This window comes from Triplophysa dalaica, chromosome 7 (genome assembly GCF_015846415.1).
Source record: "Triplophysa dalaica isolate WHDGS20190420 chromosome 7, ASM1584641v1, whole genome shotgun sequence".
Lineage (NCBI taxonomy): Eukaryota > Metazoa > Chordata > Actinopteri > Cypriniformes > Nemacheilidae > Triplophysa > Triplophysa dalaica.
Genome location: NC_079548.1, coordinates 11,675,234 through 11,699,170, shown reverse-complemented (window position 1 = coordinate 11,699,170; position 23,937 = coordinate 11,675,234). Strand labels below are relative to the sequence as shown.

The 23,937-nt window shown below is 37.6% G+C and overlaps 4 protein-coding genes across 5 annotated transcripts; 3 read left to right on the top strand and 1 right to left on the bottom strand.

Moving 5' to 3' along the window:
• Positions 1-1,862: 1,862 nt before the first annotated feature.
• fgf21 (fibroblast growth factor 21) lies at positions 1,863-4,457 on the top strand. The gene is made up of 4 exons (XM_056753008.1): positions 1,863-1,989; positions 2,335-2,412; positions 2,744-2,847; positions 4,158-4,457. The coding sequence occupies exons 1-4, from the start codon at positions 1,863-1,865 to the stop codon at positions 4,455-4,457; spliced, it is 609 nt and encodes a 202-aa protein (XP_056608986.1).
• Positions 4,458-5,439: 982 nt separating this feature from the next.
• On the bottom strand, positions 5,440-12,301 carry LOC130426293 (potassium voltage-gated channel subfamily A member 7-like). The gene is given in 3 exon segments (XM_056752987.1): positions 5,440-6,604; positions 6,606-7,445; positions 11,386-12,301. Coding segments are annotated over 3 exon segments (1,611 nt in total). The 5' UTR covers positions 12,079-12,301; the 3' UTR covers positions 5,440-6,526.
• Positions 12,302-13,987: 1,686 nt separating this feature from the next.
• Positions 13,988-16,338, top strand: hsd17b14 (hydroxysteroid (17-beta) dehydrogenase 14). Of its 2 annotated transcripts, none has more exons than XM_056753004.1 (9): positions 13,988-14,241; positions 14,325-14,363; positions 14,465-14,562; positions 14,641-14,707; positions 14,874-14,965; positions 15,090-15,194; positions 15,275-15,342; positions 15,458-15,554; positions 15,664-16,338. In XM_056753004.1, the coding sequence occupies exons 1-9, from the start codon at positions 14,154-14,156 to the stop codon at positions 15,805-15,807; spliced, it is 798 nt and encodes a 265-aa protein (XP_056608982.1). In that variant the 5' UTR covers positions 13,988-14,153; the 3' UTR covers positions 15,808-16,338. The 2 variants fall into 2 exon arrangements, with proteins under 2 accessions (XP_056608982.1, XP_056608984.1); XM_056753006.1 differs by having other exon boundaries at positions 13,990-14,241; positions 14,468-14,562.
• A 538-nt stretch (positions 16,339-16,876) lies between these two features.
• On the top strand, positions 16,877-23,830 carry bcat2 (branched chain amino-acid transaminase 2, mitochondrial). The gene is made up of 11 exons (XM_056752992.1): positions 16,877-17,554; positions 18,604-18,678; positions 19,207-19,407; positions 19,970-20,080; positions 20,557-20,676; positions 20,765-20,928; positions 21,282-21,424; positions 21,595-21,680; positions 21,811-21,951; positions 22,064-22,138; positions 22,231-23,830. The coding sequence occupies exons 1-11, from the start codon at positions 17,537-17,539 to the stop codon at positions 22,270-22,272; spliced, it is 1,176 nt and encodes a 391-aa protein (XP_056608970.1). The 5' UTR covers positions 16,877-17,536; the 3' UTR covers positions 22,273-23,830.
• Positions 23,831-23,937: the final 107 nt, after the last annotated feature.

Sequence of the window (23,937 nt, the reverse complement as noted above, 5' to 3'; positions counted from 1 at the left end):
TTTGTGTTTTATTGGTTCTCTGGTAGGATCTCTTTTGTGATGTCATAGTAAGGCACATTCAAATTTCGATTTCATTCAAGCTTTGCGGGATTTCTTGTTGGGATATTTTCAAACGAATAGACGACAGCGATCACCACGGAGAGATGTTGTGACAGACGTGCAGCGGGGGTCAAACATGTCTCTTACACAATGATGAAACAAAGACATCAAAACACTTAATCCGCTCAAAGAAAAGAGAGGGATAGACAAGGAGGGAAAGCGGCAGATGGCCAGAAAGACGTCAATCCTTCTCATTCCTGCAGGACAACAGTGAAACAGGCGAGGGATGATTATGAGGGATGCTGACGTTGGCTGTGAGGACCCTGGACGTCAGAGAGATAGGAGGGAAGATTAAGGGTGCTTTATTAAGATGAAGAGGTAGTTGGGGATTTTTTTAAATAAATAGTTAACAATAAAAATGGTTGTATATAGTTGTCTATAGGCTCAACTTTATTGTGTTTGATATCTGCAATGGGTTTTTTTTTATATCCTGCTTCCTTGTTTTAAAGAAGCAAAGTCAAATAAGACTGTCAAGCGCATGAAAGAGAAAAGCGTGGTTTATATTTAAAAACGGTTATAAATTAGATAAATAACATAAATGTTTCCTTTTCTGTATGAAAGCATCACTACAAACTATGAAAGTCAACAGCCATGTTACATCTCAGTTTACATACAAAACTACCACCAATAACACAATAACTCTATACTTAGTATAGTTATACCAGCATTAAATCTAAACCACCTGAAACCAAATAGTTACAAAATTGTTACAGTTTGCATGGAAACCAGATTGTTTTTGGTTTCAGGAAAAGCTAAAGATTTACTTAACCTTTTTTCATAATGTTTTGAAGCATCCCTAACCCTAACCATCCTAATATGCACATTTACGATTGATAATATTTCTATTGTATTTCTACTACTGTCCATAAGACAGATATGTTTTTGCAGTGTTCCTCTTGCGTTACACAGAAGAAAGGAAGTCCTATGAGTCGTTAAAGGAATTTTCTGTGTTGAAACGCATCTGTCAACATTCCGGTTGTTTACCATCATTAATCATTTACAGAGATGCAACAATTATTGACACAACGTTATTGACAGGCACGCTCGACACATTTAGTTTGGGTTCATGGTTGTATGTGTCCCTCTCTAAGCATGGGTTTGTGCATCTTTGCTTGCTGTTTTCTTTTATTTCGTTTAGTAAGACATGCACATCTTCAAATAAATCTTAATAGACTATGACATGATGGCACACTGCCCTCTACAGCTGATGTGAGGCTAGTGCGGCGTGAGTATGCCATCATCATATTAAGCGAGTGTACACAGATGAGCAAGCTCTGTTTATGGCCTCTTATCTGCCCGATGTTTAAACTGCCACCTCCTCTCCTACTTCCTTTCAATTATAACAAAACACTTTATATTGAATAAACAGCGATCAATCCATCGCGCTTGGTAACGTGTCAAACGTTGCAAAGTACGTATTTCTCATGTTCATCAAAGTGGGGTCGATGGCAACACTTGCCTTGCTGAGGTTTTACCATCGGTTAATCCTTGTTCATTTCCTGAAAACAAGTTTGTTATCATTTTTCCTTTTCGTACGTGAGTGACTCATGAATTCTCTAGCACTCTCTCAGCTTCCATATAAATAAGACTTTACTGCACATCATTTGTATAGACAATAATTGATCTTGGAGATGTCACTTCATGCTCGGTATATTGCATAGGCTTAGTTTTACGCTGGAATTGTAACATCTAGGAAGAAGACAAATTTTATTACTACCATATCATACATTTGAGGATTTTTTTATACGTTACATTTTTCTATCATGCTTTTTGCCTGGTTTGTCATTTTTCTTGTGCTTTTCCCCTCGCTTCATTGGTGTATGTATGTTCCTGCACATAGTGTGCTTTTCCCCTTCAGAACTCAGGTCAGAGAACTTCTGCTCTATACAGGTACTGAACTATTTTGAATCTCATTCTAGCTTTCAGTCTACTTATTGCTGTGTTAACACTGCTTATAAATATTAAAGTGCTATTTCCTGTAGTCAGAAATTTCCTAAATATATTTAAAAAATATATATAATAATGTAAATATCTACTTTTGCTTTTATGTTGGTTACGTTTTACTGCTTACTGGCATCAATTAATATTCATATTTGAATGTTTATAGCTTGACTGGGTAATGTAACTCTAACAAACTTTATGCTTTCAGTGTATTTTCTTTGTCTTACTATGTTTGATAAATGATGACATATTTGATTGTAAATGTGCTTATGTGTGTCTGTTTGTTATTTTTAGACGACATAAGTCAAGAACTATTCCTTGAAATTAATGCTGACGGCTCGGTCAGCGGGTCTTCGGTTCAGAGCCCCAACTGTAAGTAAATCTCAATTTCATGTTAGTACAGATAAAGAGCATGACTAGAAATTACTTTAGTGCTATAGTTACAAAAACGTTACTTTTCATTATGGTCTGCTATGAGCAGGGTAATACAAGTAAATTGTAAGTTGTTAATCGTATCAAACAAGTTAACGGGTTCATATTATCTGATAATGTCTACACGACTAATGTTATTTAGAAAATAACCCAATTCTTTGTTGTTTTGAAATGATGTTATTGAATTGTTTTGGTCATGGTGTCAGTGGGGGTTAATGTTTGGGGTCCAAAGGCATTATTAGTGACTGAGGTTTGGTGCTGTTTGCTCTAGGTGTGTTGGAACTGCGCTCGGTGAAAGCGGGTGAGACAGTTATCAAAGGTGTGGCTACATCTCTTTTCCTCTGTATGGACAGTGAAGGCAAATTGAGAGGACAGGTATGAACACTCTCTAGTAATTGAAACGTTTTAAAAGCAATGAAGCACGTATCAATAGTATGTGGCTGATTCTACAATAACAATTTAATATTTGAGACACTTTTTCTAAAAACTTTGAGTCTTGAGGTGGTTGGTAATTTTGCAGTACTATTTGGCATTAACATTTTAGAGATTTAGGATTATTAAACCATTATAGATCTTTGTTCTTTGTCAGTTCTTTGGTGTGAATAGTGGTAAAAACAACATCCCCATATTGTGGCAATTTTTATGTCATTTTAAACCTGTTGCAGACTAGTGGAATAAAAAATTACACTTATACTCCGGATTGGGCTAGGCCTGTCATGATATACCATTCAGTAACCATGAAATAGTGTGTTAATGTTACATATATGATAATATCATAAATAATTCTTGTTTAACTTTTAACCTGAAGAGCCACAATGGTTACAAACTCTCTCTCTAAATTTGTTAAAATAAACAAAATTAAAGATAAATGTAACTTAGTATTGCTTATTTCTTAGAAAAACAAGTTAAATTCCCATTATATTGTTATATCATAATTTTTGGCGGGCCACGATAACAGTACTGTGAAAATATGACAGCCCTAGTTTGGACTCGAACCGGAGTCTCCATAAGCTAACAACTTTTGAATGACTGTAGCATGTGCACTGCCTACAGCCCAGACTCCTATAAAAGCTAACATATCTATTATAATAATAATAAATCAATAAATAATTATGTTAAAGGCATACTGTAGTTCACCCAAAAAATAAAAATTCTATCATCATTTACTCACCTTCTAGTCATTTTCAACCGAACAGTGTTGGCACCCATTCACTACTATTGTATGGACATACACCCTGGGTGAAAAGTCAGTGGGTACCGGTTCCTAACATTCCTCAAAATATCTTCTTTTGTATTCTGCGGAGGAAAAAAAGTCATTCAGGTTTGAAATGACATTAGAGTGAGTAAATGATGAAAGAGTTGTTCATTTTTGGGTGAAATATCACTTTAATGAGTTAAAAATACTTTTTCTTATTATTATTTTTTAAATGAGCATTTCCCTATTAATGCTGTATTTTTCCCCTCTGAGGATATTGAACATGTCAATACGTGCTTTTATATAAAATGTGGAATTTTTCTGCCATGATTTACAAAACTTTCCAAAGGAAGACCCCATACGACTAATAGAAAAAAGGGACGTCATGCTACAATGCATCATGCTGAAAAAGCCGCTGTGTAATCACTAAGAATATAATTTTTACTCGATACTTCAACAAATCGCCCAATAAATTTCTTCTGTTTTTCAGAGAGGTTTTGCTGAAAAAGACTGTGTCTTTCAGGAATTGATACTGGAAGATGGATATACTTGTTTCCGGTCTCCACACAATGGACTTTCTGTGTCACTGCCTTCAAAGCAGCCTAGGCAGAAACATGGCCCTTCACTTTCTCGGTTCCTCCCCATTATGAATAAACAAGAGGACAGCCAGATACAGGATGTGAAACAGTACTTTCAAGATGTAAACCTAGACTCTGGCGACCCACTTGGAATGGGACATCAGTTACACATCCAGAGCATTTACAGCCCAAGTTTGCATTCTAAGAAATGAAGACTAGGGATCATTATGGTGGAATACTTTAAATTGTAACCGGACAAACTGTCCCGTTAAAAGAGTTTTGTTACCTAAACTGTATTTATTTAAACATATTTATTTATTGACTTTTGTGTAATAATTATTTTATTAAATTAATAATAAGTTTATACAGTGTGGGAAAAATTGGTGGATGTAAATTCCACCATCAATGTGTGCGTTTCTTTTTTCATATCATGAGTTATGATGTTTGTGTGATAAAAAGTTTTAATAAATAAAAATACACAAACATGGTCAGATTTACATTTTTGAATAAGCACACAAGCTGACATACGTCTTTCATTTACAGCCCTTTACCAGCGCTTCTGGGTACATCAGAAACAGCACTAATCCAAACTCAACTCTATTTCAGATGAATGATGCTTAAGACTGACACACAAATCCCTGGAACATTCATGGTGGCAACTGGGTGACAAAATCCATGACATTTAAATGACACCGAGTTTCTTACTATGAATAAGTCTGTTATATATGTCAAGAACTGCAGTAATAACTTAATAGCTATGGTGCAAATGCTTGTTGCACAACACCGCTTAGTTTACATAGGTCTGTCAGATGATTCCAAACACATTCTAGCATTAAGGCAACGAAATACTCTTTGAATAGATACAAATAGTTTCACGAATAAATACATTCAATGATTTAATGAATTCTTTCATGTTTTGCAGAAGAACGAAAGTCATACAGGTTTGCCATGACATTTGCGTGGGTACATAATGAAAGCATTTAAATTTTGGGGTGAACTATACCTTTGATGTTCCAACCCAGTGGTTCTCAACCTTTTCATGGTCGCCCCCCCCCCGTAAACCCAATTAAAGACCTGGCAGCCCCCCCCATACTGTACATAGAGGATAGATAAGATGATCTGTAAAATATTTTAAATATCGATTATATATATATATATAAAGAAGCAAAAAATACCTAAAGGCTATGTGACAGATCGATCTCAAGAGATCAGATTATAAATGTAACAACCCTACTGATAAAAACAAAAGAAACCATCACAGAAATTAATGGTTTCCATTAAAATACCACTGTGAACCAGTAGCTTTTCGCATTAAAACCATTACAAAATTGAAGTGTTTTAGGCATTATTCCTCAATCTGCCAGATCACGAGAACGGCGCGTGTTTCGTTGAATTAAACACGAGCGAGAGTTTATTCGCAGTTTATAATACAGACGCGGTGTGGTGCCATTGAAAATTGCGCTTTGCATCTTTAATAACTGTCAACAGCATTAAATAACCGTCCAAGTTCAGAAATAGGGCCTATATGAAAAGGCACTTCATTTACATGCATGCCGCTCCATTCACGCGCACTATACTCATCGGGAGATAGAGAGATTTGCGCGTATTCTGAAATTACAGTCTGAGAGACAAACATACTTATATGATCGACCTGCTTTTTAAGGTGATTTAGTGGTAATGCTGCTCCTTCCTGAGTGGATGTTTGCCTACTTTGTAGATTTTAAGCTTTTGTGCGCATTTTTTTAAATTGAACATCGTATAGGACCTACAATGAGTCTGCGCGGCCGCTCCGTCAATTTGCAATCGCGTTCCTCCGTGCATTCGCGATCGAGTTCCAAAGGTTGGGGTTTTGGAGAACCGTCGCGCCCCACCTGCTGTACCTCTGCGCCCCCTTGTTGAGAACCACTGTTCTAACCAAAACACAAGAATAATAATTTATGGATTATAAAGATACACATAAATTAAACATTAGATTCCAGTCACAACCTAAAAAATCTAATATTTAAAAGTATTACTCTACTCTGGTAACCCCTCAACACTTTGACACTTTTGCGTAAAAAACAGAGTGCGCCCTTTAAATGTTGTTGCTGGTCATTGTCCTCATACTTTTCCTCCTGTGGTTTGTCTTCCTCTGCCTGCTGGATATTAATTTTCCAAATGAGTATCAAGCTCACAGTGGTATGTTTCCTTCACACATGTATGTTCAGAGAGTTATGGCGAGGAAGTAGTCTATGAACTTGGCGCAGGAAACCTCACTCTTCTCTCTTTGACCTCCGGTGTCTCAGACTTGGGTGACCAGTGGCTCCCGAAGGCAAATGTTCCCTCCACTTTGCTCCCCAGCCTGCCCGGCACAAAGGCCCCACCAGGAGAGTTCCATTAAGAGGAGCGCAGATCCCCCTATAGGCCGTACCTCCCTCAAGAGGAACATAATCTCCCTGTTCCTCTGGGTCTTCCTCACCTTCTTCTCCTTCTTCATCCTCTCCTTCTTCATCCCAGAGGGAGGTGCTAACATGGGTGTAATCATGGTTGGACTCGCACTCCGTTTCACGGTGGTAGAAGTAGCTGAAGTTAGAAACAATTACTGGAACTGGAAGCGAGATGGTGAGCACGCCGGCGATGGCACACATCGAACCCACCAACTTTCCGCCCACCGTCATTGGGTACATATCGCCATACCCCACTGTCGTCATGGTGACCACAGCCCACCAGAAGGCTTCCGGGATGCTGGTAAAAGCTGTTTCAGAGTTGTCCACCTCTGCAAAGTAAACGCAACTGGAGAATATAATAACTCCAATGAAAAGAAAGAAGATGAGTAGTGCCAGTTCTCTTAAGCTGGCTTTCAGAGTCTGGCCCAGGATTTGAAGACCTTTGGAGTGGCGAGATAGCTTGAAGATCCTGAACACTCTCACCAGACGGATGACCCTGATGATGGCCAGGGACATGCTTGGCGTGGCTCCCTTGGACTTGGCCAGCTCGGTGCCGAGCGTGACAAAGAAGGGAATGATAGCAAAGAAGTCAATGATGTTCATCACATCCTTGAAGAAGACCATCTTACTGGGAGAGCAAACGAAACGCATAACCAGTTCAAAAGAGAACCAGCAGATGCACATGGTCTCAACCAGGAAGAACGGATCGTGGAAAGGTGAGGTGGCAGATAGGGTCATGTTTTCAGTGTTGAGGTGAGGCTGGTGCGCATATTGCTGGGAAAGAAAGAGAAAGGTGTGGGGTAAGGGATGAAGAGAATGGAGAAAAGGAAGAAAGAAAAGAAAAAGATGAAAATGATCATATTCGCGAAACATGATAAGCAAACTCAAAATTGTTTTAATGTCCATTAAATAAAATACATTTTTGATTCAGAAGTACTTGCTTTTCTTGGAAAAAAATAATAAAGGGTTTTCCACAACGCCAATAAAGAAACCATTTTGGATGTATGGTTTTAAGAAGAACTTTTTTTCTAAAGATGCACCAATAAATCGGATAATAATCGGTATCGGCAGATAAAAGCAATTTTTCACACTATCGGCTATTGGAACAGCCAAAGATCAGGACCGATATATCCTTTCAATCAAAAGAAGATAGTGAATTTGTGCTGTGTACATAGAAAACGTTAAGAAACATCACCAGTTAAAGGTTCAATATTAATAGTTATTTTAAGAATTAATAACCTTTAGATAGTTAAAAAATATGAAATTAATCTTCAGTACCGGTATCAGCAGATATCACTCTGAATAATTGGCATTCGGTATCAATGGAGATATTTATTATCAGTGCATCGCTACTTTCATATGTTAATTTGTACAAAAGGTGTTTTTTAAAAGGAAAATGTTATTCACACTGTAAAAGGAAGAACCCAAAATATTTATATCCAAAATATTTACCAAAAAATTACCCCGATTTACAACGGTTGACCGCATTACAAAGCCTAAATATAATTGTATCTACTTTATTTTGTGAAACCTTGCTGTGCATATGAAATAACCGTTTCATAAAAGCAAGAAGTTTTGAAACTAACATCTCAGGGGCCCTATTGACTCCATCAGGACACAAAACAACTATGCCAATGGTGCCCCATAACTGTTTGGTTTCCGAATTTTTCCACATATCTTCATTTGTGTTCATTAGAGCAAAGCTATGTATAGGTTTGAAACAGCTTTAGGGTGAGTAAATGATGACAGAATTTTTTTTGGTTGAACTACCCCTTGAATGACCCGAAACACCACTCAGAACTATTTCAATCCTTTATTTTTTTATGAATGCAACACGTTCTCAGAGGCTCACTATATTTTTATCACAGACTTTGGTCAGCTTATAATTCTTTTAGTATTTCTTGGGATACCCAATTACTTTTTCTGTTATCTTATCTTTATTATTTACTGTTGGCACTGACTTACCACCACAAGGAAATACATTTATTACTTCAGATAAGGACACTGTTTAAAAACAATACTTAATCAAAACAAAAGATTATTCCTTTTACACTTTTTCTGTGGGTGCTTGCGGGTCTCTGTCTGCAGGTGTCTATACATTTTGAGGACCATCAAAGATGGTAAAAGTCTAAACCACCTAAATTATTTATTGATGCTTATTTGAAAATGTTAAATGATAAGAGGATAGAATATACCGTGTGTACAGTCTTAAAGTCATTATGTGTATAAAAAATCCCCACAATGTATGAAAACCTATGTGCATGTGTCCACATCTCTTTTGGTTTGGGTAGACTGATTTATCGATTGGTTGAGATATTTTGTTTACGCACATGTCCATCTAAAACAACTTGGTTGCTCATTTTACATTGACTTCATTGCTGTCAGGGTCATAGAGTTTAGACCTTTAACTCAAGGGCCATTATTGCTCTTTGTCACTCCAGAAGTAGACTTAGTCTATATCTAAACAACACACGCTAAAACAAACAGTGTCACATTCAGGTCAATCAGAGGCAGCTTAACTGGTGCCTGCAAGGTTAAAGTCATGATTACAGTACAATACCAGGATATACACTTACTGATCTACACTGTGTGTGCGTGTGTGCATTTGCATTGAAAACAGACTTGAGAAAAGTTAGACATGAGATTAGATGTGTGTGTTCTTGTTGGCTGTTAGGTGTTCACTACAGCCATTTTTATTTTGATTTTGCCTTAGTCATCAAAAGATTTTATAGAAGTGTGTGTTTCCATACCGATTTCAGCCATTGAGTCGGTCTGTTTATTAATACAAGCTCCCGTTTCTGCGTTAATGTTCTTTGAAGGGTTGTCCTTACTCTAAAAATATCACCTGAGATCTCTAAGGTGAAACCGGAGAAAGTGCCCCCCGCCTCTTTTCTCTCGCTCGCTCGTTTCACCCGCGTTCGTTTACTTATCTGTCGTTATCTTGGCAGCATATCGGTTAGTACATGCTTGTGCCGATGTAGTTGGATGGTTGATGGGAAACAAATTTGATACTCTTCATTGACTTTCACTTCATGCCCGGAACCCACCCGCCGTCTCAGTTTTTGCCTCATTCGATCAGGCCCAGACGCTCTATCATGCTGTCACCTGTCATCTTGTCATTTCTCATCTCCTTTTCTTTTTTCTGTCAGGTGCATCTATCTGCACGGTCTGTTTTCCTGATACCCCCTCCCCAAGACCACTGGAGTCTCTTCTCTCAATCTGTGTATCAGATTTAACGACACGTCTAAAATAATCTCAGCAATAACCCTCCTGCCTGACACTCTCCAACAGCCCTTCTCAGCTTTATCATTCTTCATCAACGTTTGCAATCTTTAGCTTAGACTGTGTGCTAAATTTAAACAAACGTAAATTTTACTGAACTGAACTTACCAGCCTGACAATGCAATGTTTTCGCTTATTTTTTAACCAATTTTTTTCCAATGGGTTTTGCTGCAGGTTGTTGATCATGTCTTTATTATCTAATACATTTTATGAAAATATTATGTTTTGTCAGTTAAATTTTAATGACCGTGAAGTTGTATCTAACAGCTCGACTTTAATAATTATAATAAGCTTCTACTAATGCAAGTCAGGGTGAGGAAAGAAGTTTGCAAAACTGAATATAATGGTTGCTCAATAAGAAATTTTTATAACTTATAATAATTTATAACGTTGTTAAATAATCAATATCTAAATTAACTAAATTGCCATTCTTAAAGCCTTAAAATATAGCTATAACTTCTGTACATTTAAGCAATTTAATGGAACAATATATTATAAAACGCAAATGTTTATCATGATAAAGCATGTTTATCTGATATAATGTATTTCTAAATAAATATAAATGAGATTATATTATTCTTATTTTCAGAGGGGCAAAGTTTAAAACAATTAGCATTATATATAAATTGTATTAAATTATAATGGAAAGAATGGTTGACTGTAGGCAAAACCACAGTATGGCATGTAAGACCATACACTCTTATGTGTCAAATAATAACAATTCTTCTGTGAATTTTAACATTGGTAGTCATTTTGAGTTGATTTTGTGCTAAATAAATGGGGCAACACATAGTTGAGTTAAAATAAATGTGTCCTTAAAGGCAAACTCCACCCAAAAATGAACATTCTGTTTGTTGTTTCAAACCTGTATAAGTTTCTTTGTTCTGATGAAAACAAAGAAAGATATTTGGACGAATGTAAGCACCTGACATTTCTGGAACATCATTGACTACCATAGTAGGATAAAATATAGTGGCATTTTGTACTATTTTGAACAATAAAGAAGATATTTTAAGGAATTTAGGAAAGCAAACAGTTCTGGGGCACCTTTGACTACCATTTTAATGTTTTCCTACTATGGTAGTCGATGTCCCAGAACTGTCAGTTGCTAACATTTTTCCAAATATCTTTCTTTATGTTCATCAGCACAATGAAATGTATACAGACTAAGAACAACTTATGTTGTTAATGACAGAATTTTTATTTTGGGTGAACTTTCTCTTTAAGTAGACAGAGTGTTCAGTTAAGGATAGATTGAGTTGTTGTTACACAACCGTGTTTAAAGTATAATAATGTGCAATTTAAACTTGTGTTAACTAGCAATTTAATCGTTTCTGTATTCCATACACCATGTACATACTGTTAAGTTAGATATGTTCAACGTGGGTAATATTCAAAATGTTTTTTATCTGCTCCCCTCTTTCACTCTCACCTCTCTCATCTCTTTCTCAATTCTGAAGTCAGGCAGCGTCTCCAAACAGAAGATGAGAATGGAAACCACAATAACCATCACGCTAATAATGGCGATAATACGGGCACCTCCGGAAGATTCAGGGTGTTCAAAGAGCATCCACAGCTTGCGCTGGATCTCATTCTCTGGCAGGGGCTGAGGAATCTCTTTAGGGAATCCCTCGTCCTCTCTAAACCGAACCATGATGTCGTCTCCCAGCTCATAAAAACGCAGTTCATCCATGAAGATGTCCAGAGGAACATTTGCCGGTCGCCGTAACCGGCCTCCGGACTGATAGAAGTAGAGGATGGCGTCGAAGCAGAATCTGTTACGGTCCAGGAAGATCTCATTGCGAAGAGGGTCGAAGTAGCGCAGGCGACGCTGTGGGTCTCCAAGCAGAGAGTCAGGGAACTGGGACAGGGTGCGAATTTGCGTCTCATAGCGCATACCTGACACGTTGATGGCCAAACGTTCGGACAGCCCCCAACCACCTCTCCACAATGAACCTGATCTTCTGCGTTCTCTCTTATTCTCACCTTTCTCTTTGTCACCTTTCTCTGCTGTGTTGAGCTGGTCCTTGAGGCTCTTGTCGCTCTCGCTGATGTCTTCATCTACTTGTGTTTTCTCCTCTGTGATGTTGTCTGGTCCTCCTCCCCCCTTGCCAAGGTTGTCCATCTTTTCTTATTTTTCTGGTTTTGAAATCTGTGTGTGGGACCTTTCAGCTTCTTCTTTACTTTCTCTGTTACATGGAGTGGAGTGGACACAGTCAAACACAATCGTCAGATTTTTCCATATACCCTTATACTATTACACTATACTATTATAAACCGTAAAATGTCAATTAACATGTATCAATAGAAGTCATGCTGTCAAGAGACTTGCGTACATTGTTAGGAAATATTTCCCATACTATGTTCATGCTCTGAAATGACACAGAAGCGTGTCTGAGTTTCTAAGTCAACACCCTATTTTCTCCCCCACACTTACCCTTTGTCACTTGTGCCCGTAGGTCCAGAATATTTACCCTGGGGCTGTCCGTGTTTCTTCCCTACCTCCACAACACCATGAGCATTGTATCTACTGTCCCCCTTTTGCCAGTCTGAGTACCCTATGTAAAGGGTTTGAATCCAACAGGGGGTGTTTTCTCCTCTACACACTGAACTATAAGCTCTGTCCTGCCCTCTGTAAGTGAAGTTAGGCGACTTAAAGCTGTTTGTAGGTCACGGTCTTTACTCTCTCCCCTCACGCTTGCTGTAGCTTTGGGGAATGCTGTCATGTTGAAATTTAATCCAGACCCCTCGTCCCCTCAGAAGCTCATTGCCCCAAACATCTTATACCAGCACTGCCTTAAAGATTCCGTGTGTAGTTTTTGGGAGGATTTATCCACAGAAATGCAATATAATATACATAACTATGTCTTCATAGAGGTGTATAAAGACCTTACATAATGAAGCGTTATGTTTTTATGACCTTACAATGAGCTATTTTTATATACATACACTACGGGTCCCCTTGCATGGAATTCGCCTTGTTGTTTCTACAGTAGCCCTAAACAGACAAACTGTTTTACAAACATTGTATCCTTCAGGAAATGATTAAAGAATGTGACAATATCATGTTCTGTGTCAGCCTCCGTAGTGCTTTGAAGTGGAGTGTAAGCTAGTAGGGGTGGCGGGAGCTGTGGGTTGCAATTCCCAACCTCACCCCTAGATGCCGCTAAATTTCATACACTCGGCCTTCAAAATACAAGTCTTTCTTGTTATGTATTTATACGTTTGAATTTACAGTTTTATGATGTACAAGAATTAAATGTTTACAATAACACTGTAGTTGCTCCCCAATTATTAAATCCCAATAGAGTCAATACATAAAATTATTCAGAATTAATGGTTGTGACATAAAAGGGGTAATACATTTTTTAAATGAGACAAATTATATTTTAACTATTGTAAAAAAGATATGTCTGATACCTTACAATTTGAAGTGTTTTAGCACAAAGACATAATTTTGCTATTCACATAGAAGCCCTGCATTAAATTATCACAAAATAGCTCAAAATTATAGGCAGTTTTTGTTATAAAATAACACAATTATGAAATAGAAAAGCTTTCGTTTACAAATACTAATACATGTTTGTATTTTCCCTATAATTCCTGAATGACAAAATACCAACCATTTTGCTAGAGACGACACAGAAGCATTATTTCAATTTTTTATATTAATTCACACAAATCTTAAAGATGTTCTACTTGATTCCATTTCAGACTTTCTGTTGTTAACATGTTGTTTTAATATGTTGTGTAGTGTTAAAAACTGAATGCGTTTCTGGACTAGATTACAGTCAGTCATTCTTATATCACTGACAGTCTTTATGAAGACTGTCCAAAAGGTGTCCTAAAGTTAATACAGTATGACTGTTATATTGCATCATGGTCATTGATAAATCTGTAATTTAAAAGTGCTTCCAGACGAGAGTGAGGAGCATTCAAGCTTCCAAAGGGACTCTTAAATCACTTTAATCGTGCGCTTAAAAGGATATGTAAAAAAGATGACTCCAAAACTACAAATCCCATAACCCACGTGATGTGTCTGTTGTCAGACATATGATTTCAGGTTTCACTTCTCTAACCTGACATTCCAGTAAAACTGATTGTTGAGCGGACGCTCCCAATCCTTTGCGCATACTAGGAAATAGTCAAAGGATTTGCATTTGGTGCATAAAGAAGAAAGTGTGCCACCTAAAGTGCAACATGGCTGGTGCTCAACGCTATCTCAACAAAGTTGTCATCGTAACTGGAGGCTCTAGAGGCATTGGAAGAGGGATCGTGAAAGTGTTCGGTAAGAACTTGTACAGTGTATTGTGTAAAATAAGACAACAAAAGAGTGAGCCAACTAGTAATCATGTCATGTTTGCTTTGCAGTGCAGAACGGTGCCAAAGTTGTGTTCTGCGCTCTAGGGGGTATGACATGAGATCTTTATAATATCATTTAACATTTTACGATCGGGATGACTGCAATACACATAAAAACTCCCGTTTCCCACCTTTAAATAATTTGTCAGTAGAAGATGGAAAGACTCTGGAGTGTGCTCTGAATAAGGAAGGGCCGGGCTCGTGCATGTTTGTGTCTTGTGACTTGAGGAAAGAGGATGACATCAAGGTAAGCGCCGGCATTCGTGTGTCGTTAGCTTGAAGTGTCACGCAACTATTCTCTAATTTCTTTCTTTCTACCCTCAAGCGGTTAATAAATGTTACGGTGGGCCAGTTCGGACAAATAGACTGTTTAGTAAACAACGCTGGGTGGCGTAAGTGGACCTTTAATTTACTTTTGATACATTTGCTATAGTTTACACATACCAGTCTCTATGAATTGTTTGTATTTGTATACCATTTTATCTTGTGACTTTTAAAACGTAGCACATATCTATTCCATTTTATACTAATTGTGGTTTCTTACTATTGATACATTAGACCCCCCTCATAAGGCCACAGATGACACTACAGCAGAGGAGTTTAAAGACCTGCTTAATCTGAATCTCATAAATTACTTCCTTGCTTCTAAGGCAAGGTCCTCAATCAATGTCTATTCTATGCTCATCGTTTCTACCAATTATATTGTTTTAAAACATATATCATGAAGAATAACTGCAAAAAATGTATTTCCCTTTTTCACTACCCCCTTAACAGTATGCGTTACCCTATTTGCGCAAAACGCAAGGCAACATCATCAATCTGGCCAGCCTAGTAGCCTCTATAGGTCAGAAACATGCTGCTCCTTATGTGGCAACCAAGGTGAGTTGATTCTTGTGTTACATTCATTATGGTTATCGTTTAAATTGGGGAGGACTGTAATACTCAATTAACTCCACAAGGGGGCGATTATTGCCATGACCAAAGCAATGGCCGTGGACGAGAGTCAGTATCAAGTCCGAGTCAATTGGTGAGTGACATTTCATGGGTTCTTCACATTATTTAATTCATCTTATCTCTTTTATCTGTTTGTTTATATGAAATGAATATAGTATTTGTTAAGAGTCTTTTATTCGCTATTATAGCATCTCTCCAGGTAATGTAATGACACCTCTGTGGAAGGAGCTTGCCAGCCAGACGGAAAACCCATCTGCTACTATTAAAGAGGGAGAAAATGCACAGGTGAGTTTTCATATGAGTAAATGGGCAGATGGGTGGGTTGAATAGCTACTAGCTAACTATGGTCCATGTTAAAATGTTAAGTTATGTTTTTCTCACTTCTACTCAACAGCTAATTGGTCGAATGGGAACGGAGGCTGAGAGTGGATTGGCCGCCCTCTTCCTGGCAGCTGATGCCACTTTCTGTACTGGCATAGATTTGTTTCTGAGTGGAGGTGCTGAACTTAACTACGCCTTCAAAAGCCAGGTTCCATAATTGGACAGGATTGATAAAACAATATGGCTGCATTCCACATAGACAGATGTTTTATGTTTGCTTGATGGTGATTGTTTTAAATGCTGATTTGTATTTTTACCTCAAGTTGAGTGTAATTTTTTTTCTCCAAACAATTGCACTGATAAAATCATGATTTATGTGATATAGTATGGCATTCATTTTCAAGTTATTGACAATGAAAATATGCTTTTCTACTTTGTTGCTGACATTTGTGCACAAATTGATATATTCAAAGCTGACAACAATAGTTTACAGAACGTTGTTCTTTTTCTTACAGTTTTTCTAAAGTGATGAAACGTAATAAGGTTTTAGCTGTTATTGATAGACATAAGAATATGTGAAAGGGATCATAACAATCTGAACTGTGAATTACTGTGATGTATGATTACATAGGCTGAACGCTCTAAAATACATGACTACGGACAAGGATGTTTGTTGCACAATAATCACATTTTAACCCTAATCTTTGAAATTGTATGCAAAAAGGTTCTCAGTAAATTTTTCACCTTATTTGTCTTGTAAATTATTTTAAACAATGTATCCTGTAATTCAATGCAAGTCATTTAATCAGAAATAATTTGACCACTATCAATGGGGGTTTATACATTTACATTTATTCATTTGGTAGACGCTTTTATCCAAAGCGACTTACATTGCATTATCATATACGTTTATACATAGGTATTAGTTAGAGGAAAGCTAAGGTATTTTTATAAGGTAACTAATAACACAAGATGAATAACATCATGTTTAAAGCAGGCAGAGTACATACAGTATATTACAGCAGCATATATGCTTCAGTAGATAAATATTTGCATTTATGAACATTCAAAGATATGATCCATAAATATTTGAAGTTTTAAAACGGATGCTGATAACAATATTTTTTAGACAAATACTAAATCAATAAATGAGTAATAGGGTACATTTGATAGATTATATTAGATAGATCATTAATATTTACTGATGAGACTCATGATCGCCATCTATAAATATGTGATCATGTGAAAGTCAGAATTATTGATCAAATGGCACGTATCTGTGTTTACAATATTGAACCACAGCCCAACACATGGTGTAGTTTATTTTATTCCATCAGACGTTTATGTAAAACACAAATCTGTAATTTTCAACAAGCCAATCATTTAAGTGGTTTAGACCAACGCCTCGTTTACCGACCAATGACTGACATACTGGTTCCAACATGACCTTGTTTAACACCGTCTGACTACATTGACTCAACGGCGCCTCTTTATCCAATCAGATGCAAGCGTTCTGTCACGCCTACCCCTTATATTAACCCCTTAAAGAGACATATGTTTTCAAAAAATAAGTCTGTAGTCGCGTCATACGTTTTAAAAATACAGTATTAACATGTAACTTAGGTAGTCATAATGCCCCAAACAAACAATTCCTGATTTAAAGTAAAAACCTAAAAGTCTTTGATGTTTACACGGAACGTTATTCCCCAATATCATCACAAATTATCACATTTAGGATTTCAAACAAGTCTCCCAAGCACATATAACTCTGGAAAATGTTGCATTTGATCTGAACTACACCGAATAAACCAATAAATAACGTCTCAGGACCTTTACCGATTTAAAACACTGTACATATTACCGCCATTACGCCAGGCGTCCAATCCCGGAACGCGGAGATCGAGCAGTTGCTTCTGCACGGACTAGTTTACGATTCATTCGCAGCAATGGCAGCCCTTCGTAAGGTGAGTTCAAAGAGCATTAATCTATCATTTATTTATCATCTCCAGACCCTTCCGTCAATAATTAATCGACTCGTCTTATCTACAGTTTATTTAGCGGAGCTTATTTTTAAACAGCAGATTATCGCGGTTGCATATCTGCAAAAGCAAGTTACTTATCCAACAGTGACCGAGAATCGCCCTGCTTTCCTCCTGAACGTTTTAGGTGTTTGGTTTTTAAGCTTGGGATTTTTGTAATGACGTCATTTGTTGATTCACACTTTACATACCTGCTCGTAATCGGCCTGTATACAATAAGAACGGACGGGGTTTCGCTTGCCACGTATTTATTTATTTAATTAACAAAATCGCCTTTTTGTTTAATATGCATGGAAATCGAGGTTTCCCACAAGACCTTGCAGCGACCTATTGTCTTTCTGGGACACAAAGTATTTATTATGTAAACAAATACACCACAGGGAAATAAACTTGCGAGTTGCTCTTATGGTGCTTGCGGAAAGAAACCCCGTTACGTTCAGTTCTAATAGATGAATGATTGTACTGTAATGGGAACTTTATTGGGTTTCATGTATGGATATTAAATGAGTCTCTTGTAATGTGATGGGTTCTGTGGGATGTTATCTGGTGGATTGGAACCATTAAGCGCCATTAAATCCTACTGGAATCATGCTCAAGTCACAGGACAGGAAGTCGTTTTATAATGATTTTAATAGTAAACAGGCAATGGTTCATAGTAGGATTTTTATTTCTTTCAGCATGGTAAGACAAACCTTTTCTACAGTTTGTTGCTTTGCCGAATCGCTGGCATTTATAGTTATTTAAAGCGCTGTTGTCTTATGACCCAACTGTCTCCTTGAACACATGCCAAACAAAGTGTAGGTATAGCTGATACATGCATCCATGGCTGTTCACATGATGGCTAAACAACAGCTGTTAACAACTCATTCTCTCCTACATGCTATAAAATGAAACCGTTGTCACACTTCATGGATTTCTAATGTGTTAATACAGTCACACCCCTTTAAACCAAAATGTTTGTTATTTTTGTTCAGGCACTCAATGGACGGCTTCTTCAGTCACTCCCCGTTTCATTTGGTTCACTTCGGTTCGCCAGTTCCTCCTTCAAGGTATTTAACCGACCTGTAGAGCCAGATTCATGCACCCCTCCTGTTTCATGGCTTCGCACAAACCTATACTGGGCCATTAAGGTCTTGTGACACTGTATGACCCTTATCATGTGTAATTCTGTCACTTCTGTAACACCTGGTGAGGTCTTGTGTTTATGGGAGTGTTGTTTTTACGCAGAAGTTTTACAGCTTTTCTTGAATAGGATTCCTTTCTGAGGTTCATTCTCTGGGTGTTAAACTGGCCATGGTCTCACCTTGTGATGTCTGCCTTTTTTGCCTCTACTCTTTCACTCGTCTTCTTTTTTTTAAAAAAAAACCCTTATTCTCTTCTCATTGCAATTTAATTTAGTTCAATTCGATTTTTTTACAAGAGCCTGACTTGCATGGTGGGTCCAGATTCATTTATCAATTGCATGTGCAATCAGCGATAATGAATATAAACCTCTCCACATACCTGCTGTACTTCCTGGCCCCCTCTCTTTCCATTCTCTCTCTCTCTCTTTCTCCCTCCCCGTTTATCTGTGGCAGGCTGGAGATCTTACCATCGAGAGGAATCCTGTGCTGAAGCCAAAGCCAGACCCCTCCACCCTTGTGTTTGGCAAGCAGTTTTCAGACCACATGCTGACCATCTATTGGTCTGCAGAGGGAGGATGGAAGAATCCTGAGATCAAGCCCTTCCAGAATCTGTCCCTTCATCCTGCTGCTTCATCCCTGCATTACTCTATAGAGGTGAGGGTGCGAGTGATCCACATGGTGTTTAAACATTTTCACTTTATTTATCATTTACACCATTTACAGACCATTTATCATTTACACTAATATAAGACATTCTTCTTCATAGAAACACAAGACAGAGCGGCAGTTATTGTGTTAGACTTTTGCTTTATTGCAGTTTATTTTTAGATAATTTCAAAGTGACAACATAAACAAACGTTTCAGCTCATATGTGCGTTCGTGGACTGCCCTTACACAGTCACAAATCTACAGTGCCTGTAGATTATTTCTTATAACAGGTAAAAGAAGCTTATCTCTCCAATATTTTTAATTTAGACTGCGATACCAAGCTCAGCCAATAAATGTCAAATATACCATACGGTTTCTCTAAACACGATAAAGATACACAAGGCATTCAACAAATTGTTTATTTAATAAAATTAGTTATATAATTAGTCACTAGCCAAACACAGACCGGTAGTTAGCTGCAGTCCCGGCGCACGCTTCCGATGAAACGGCCTATATGGTCTATTGTTTGTTTGGTGTTGTGGTTTGATCTTGTCTGTGCATCTCTTAGCTCTTTGAGGGGATGAAGGCATTTCGAGGAGAAGATAACCACATCCGTCTCTTCAGGCCCAATTTAAATATGGAGCGCATGTATCGCAGTGCTGTAAGAAGCTGTCTACCTGTAAGTTTTCGTTTTACCTCAACCATTGTTTTGAAACCTTCTTAATCATATTGGCGGATGATTTAAAGGGGACAGTCCACCCAAAAATGAAAAGTCGGTCATCATTTCCTCGCCCTCTTGTCATTTCAAACCTGGATGACTTTCGTTCTTCTACAGAACACAAAAGAAGATATTTTGAAGAATGTTGGTAAATGGCACCCATTGACTTGCATTGCTTTGGTGTCCATACAAAAGAAGTAAATGGGTAGCGCCATTGTTCAGTTACAAGCTTTTGAAAAAAAATCTTCTTTCGTGATCTGCAGAAGAAAGAAAGTCATGCAGGTTTGAAGTGACAAGAGGGTGAGTAAATGATGACAGATTTTATTTTTGGGTGAACTGTCCCTTTAAGAGATCATCGTCATTCAATCTAATCCATCTAAGCCGTTTTTTGTCTCATCTTCATCTATGTACTGTATTCTCTGTATTCTACAATTTAGGTGTTTGATAAGGTTGAGCTACAGGAGTGTATTAAAAAGCTGGTTGAGGTGGATCAAGAATGGGTTCCGTATTCTACAGAAGCCAGTCTGTACATCAGACCGACGTTCATAGGCATAGAGGTAAAAACCGCAGGACCAGTAAATCTGTTGAAATTATTTTTTGTTATATATAGAGTATGTGTTGTTGACCCTTGTCCTGTCTTTTCAGCCTTCCCTAGGTGTGGCTCGAGCAGGTCATGCTTTGCTCTTTGTCATTATCGGACCTGTTGGGCCTTATTTTGCCACTGGAGGCTTCAGTCCCGTGTCTCTGCTGGCAGATCCACGCTATGTTCGTGCCTGTAGAGGAGGTGTTGGAGAATACAAGATGGGAGGGTAAGAGGTCATAGAAGCCTTATTAACACCTTGTTTGTTTTTCCAACATGATAGTTGCAAAGAGTTGTTTGTCGAGAGGGAGAGATTACAGAAGAATTTCAATTGGCTCCAACAGAGGGGAGTGCATGCATGGTCTTATGAATGGATTTGCTGAAATTTGTTGTAAATCCTAAGCAGTCACACTAATGTGGCACTGGTCATTATGTGATACTCTGACACGATTTTATCAGCAACGCTTGTTCTGCTGCCCCCTGGTGGTTCGTTTGTTATTGATTCCTGATTATTTATTAGTGTTTTCACTCTCAGGTCTTTTAAACAGAATTTTATTTAGTTTCCTCTGCTTTTCTCATCAGTAACTATGGGCCGACCATCGCCGTTCAGAGCGAGGCAGCAAAGAAGGGCTGCCAGCAGGTCCTCTGGCTTTACGGAGAGGAGGAGGAGATCACTGAGGTCGGAACAATGAATCTCTTCATCTACTGGACCACAAAGAACGGAGGTGAAGAGGGTGTGAATTGAAAAGTAGTTTGTAGAAACTAAAATTAACATTTACAAAATCTCTATTTATAGATGCACAGACCAAAATAAATGTCATTCCTTCTAGGCTCGTATGCTGTTTTAATATGTATGTGCCTCTTTAAACACGCTTGTGACTTGGTGTCTGTGTAGAGAGAGAGCTTGTGACCCCTCCACTAGATGGCATCATTCTTCCAGGAGTCACTCGACAATCTCTTCTGGACCTCTCAAGAGAATGGGTAAGAGAAACTAAAAGAAACTGTAATTCCATGTTTGTTTGTTTGTTTGTTTCAGTTTTTTTTAAACATAAGTACCACAGAATTGGTTTCCAAACTGTACCTAATTCGTAAGGGTTGTGGGTCTTTTCAGGGAGACTTCAAAGTGACAGAGCGAAAAGTATTAATGAAGGAGCTTATTGGAGCTTTAAATGACGGACGGGTTCTGGAGGTATTCGGCTCTGGCACTGCATGTGTGGTGTGTCCAGTTGGCAGTCTGCTCTACAGAGAAAAGGTAATGCACACTGCAGGTCTCGAATGCATATGTCCATTTACTGCTTTCTATGAGCTATCAGTGTCTGATGAACATTTATATCTTTTTAAAACCTTGTTCTTTTCTCATTTAGATATACCAGATTCCAACAATGCAGAATGGTCCAGATCTTGCTAAGAGGTTCCATAAAGAACTCACTGATTTGCAGGTATGGAAATTCTCAATTAACCCAATTATTTCTGGAATTTTTCTTACCAATTGCTCTTTTTATAAACCTCTCTATTGTCTGTGTATGCACAGTATGGACGCAAGCAGAGGGACTGGGCGCCAGTGGTTGTCTAACTTGATGTGTCCGCCCGGAGATCTCATGTCAGGTTTCATGTCTATAACCTCTCATCTCAAGTGGTACCGTGTGAACTTTTGAGATATTCTAGAGTAGCAACCACTTTAAGTGAGAAATCTATTAAAAATATGCAGAATATGACAACCTTAAGTCCTACTTGCTTAGAAATTCAAATGGCACAATCTGTAGCTGTGATTGTCTTGTTTTAGCACAAGCAATATAAGATGTTTATAAGGCACAAGAAGTCTATAGATTTTCCTTGCAGTACTTACCGATCCAGTTTTACAATTTTATTATGGTGGCAGTTTTTTTAACAATCAACCATGCTTTCATAGTTTTCTTGTTGAATCACATATGTCTGAAAATAATTTAGTGTTTTTTCTTCCATGGATGTTTCACTTTATTAACTTTACTACCACCGATCCAATTTTTTTTAATTCTGTCATCATTTACTCACCCTCTAGTTGTTCCAAATCTGTATACATTTCTTTGTTCTGATGAACACAAAGAAAGATATTTGGAAGAATGCTTTAAACCGAACAGTTATTGGCCACCATTGACTACCATTTTAAGAAAAATTACAATGGTAGTCAAACGTGCCCCAGTACTGTTTGCTCTCCTACGTTCTTCCAAATATCTTTTGTTTTCAACAAAGAAATGTATACAGATTTAGAACAAATTGAAAGTAATTTATGACAGAATTAAATGAGACGTAAATGATGAGAGAAGTTTTATTTTTGGGTGAACTGTTCCTTAAATATGGAGGGTATGGTGTGAAATCAGGCAATTTGAATGAAGCATAATTCGTGACACCATCATTTTAAAGATAATTCAAGTGAACTTGTTTATTTGTGTAACTAAAGAGAGCGCAAGAAGAGATTATCACACATTACAATGAATTTATAGAATTATTGTTCTCTTTTAAAGAAAGAAACGCATGCAATGAAATTGAATGAACTAAGGATAGTAAAGTGTTGTATATGTCTTTGGATTTAGATGGTACTTCAAAGTCGATATTTTTGACTAGGTTCAGATTAAAACCGTAAAGCTTGAGTTGATGCAATACATTTAATGGCAAGCAATGCACAAAGGTCCTGATAGCAGCTCTACAGACCATTAGAAGAGTCCTGATGGGAGAATTACGGGTGCACTAGGCTGATGTCCTGTATGATATTTGGAACAAATGTGTGAACTGTTTGTACATGTGTGTGATATGAAATATCTGAAGATTGTATCAGATTTAACTTATTTTTGCGGTTGTTTTAGCGGTGTAGGGTTAATAGTCCTAATGTCCTGTTTTTAAGTCTGTAAACCCCTGATTTCTTTTTGTCCTTATTTTAAACCTGTATTTTATTGCACACACTCCCTATCTCTTTTCTGTAAGTGCCTGATGGAGATGGCGGTTACCTTTTTTTTTGAGTTCTGTATCTTTTGTGTTTGTCGTTATTTTACTGGGGGCTGCTGCTGTGTTCACAATTTATTCGTTTTTTGTCTAAGGGATGTGTGAGTAGATTTTTCTGTTACTGTATTTTTACAAATAAATTCAACTTGCGTCCACATTTGTGTAACATGATTTTTGTTTTGGACATAGAGTGGCTAATTCACAGTCATGGTTTAGTTTTTATGTATATTTTTAGATTTACGTTGTGCATCTGCTGTATTGA

What these genes read in the sequence shown, in the direction of transcription:
- fgf21 (XM_056753008.1), top strand. Translation starts at nt 1,863, where the DNA reads ATGCTTTTTGCCTGGTTTGTCATTTTTCTTGTGCTTTTCCCCTCGCTT. An exon ending in AGAACTTCTGCTCTATACAG is followed by an intron (nt 1,990 to 2,334) that starts GTACTGAACTAT and finishes TGTTATTTTTAG; the next exon opens with ACGACATAAGTCAAGAACTA. An exon ending in TTCGGTTCAGAGCCCCAACT is followed by an intron (nt 2,413 to 2,743) that starts GTAAGTAAATCT and finishes TGTTTGCTCTAG; the next exon opens with GTGTGTTGGAACTGCGCTCG.
- hsd17b14 (XM_056753004.1), top strand. Translation starts at nt 14,154, where the DNA reads ATGGCTGGTGCTCAACGCTATCTCAACAAAGTTGTCATCGTAACTGGA. An exon ending in GGAAAGAGGATGACATCAAG is followed by an intron (nt 14,563 to 14,640) that starts GTAAGCGCCGGC and finishes TCTACCCTCAAG; the next exon opens with CGGTTAATAAATGTTACGGT. An exon ending in CTCCTTATGTGGCAACCAAG is followed by an intron (nt 15,195 to 15,274) that starts GTGAGTTGATTC and finishes TAACTCCACAAG; the next exon opens with GGGGCGATTATTGCCATGAC.
- bcat2 (XM_056752992.1), top strand. An exon ending in GGAGAATACAAGATGGGAGG is followed by an intron (nt 20,929 to 21,281) that starts GTAAGAGGTCAT and finishes TTTTCTCATCAG; the next exon opens with TAACTATGGGCCGACCATCG. An exon ending in CTGGACCACAAAGAACGGAG is followed by an intron (nt 21,425 to 21,594) that starts GTGAAGAGGGTG and finishes GTGTCTGTGTAG; the next exon opens with AGAGAGAGCTTGTGACCCCT.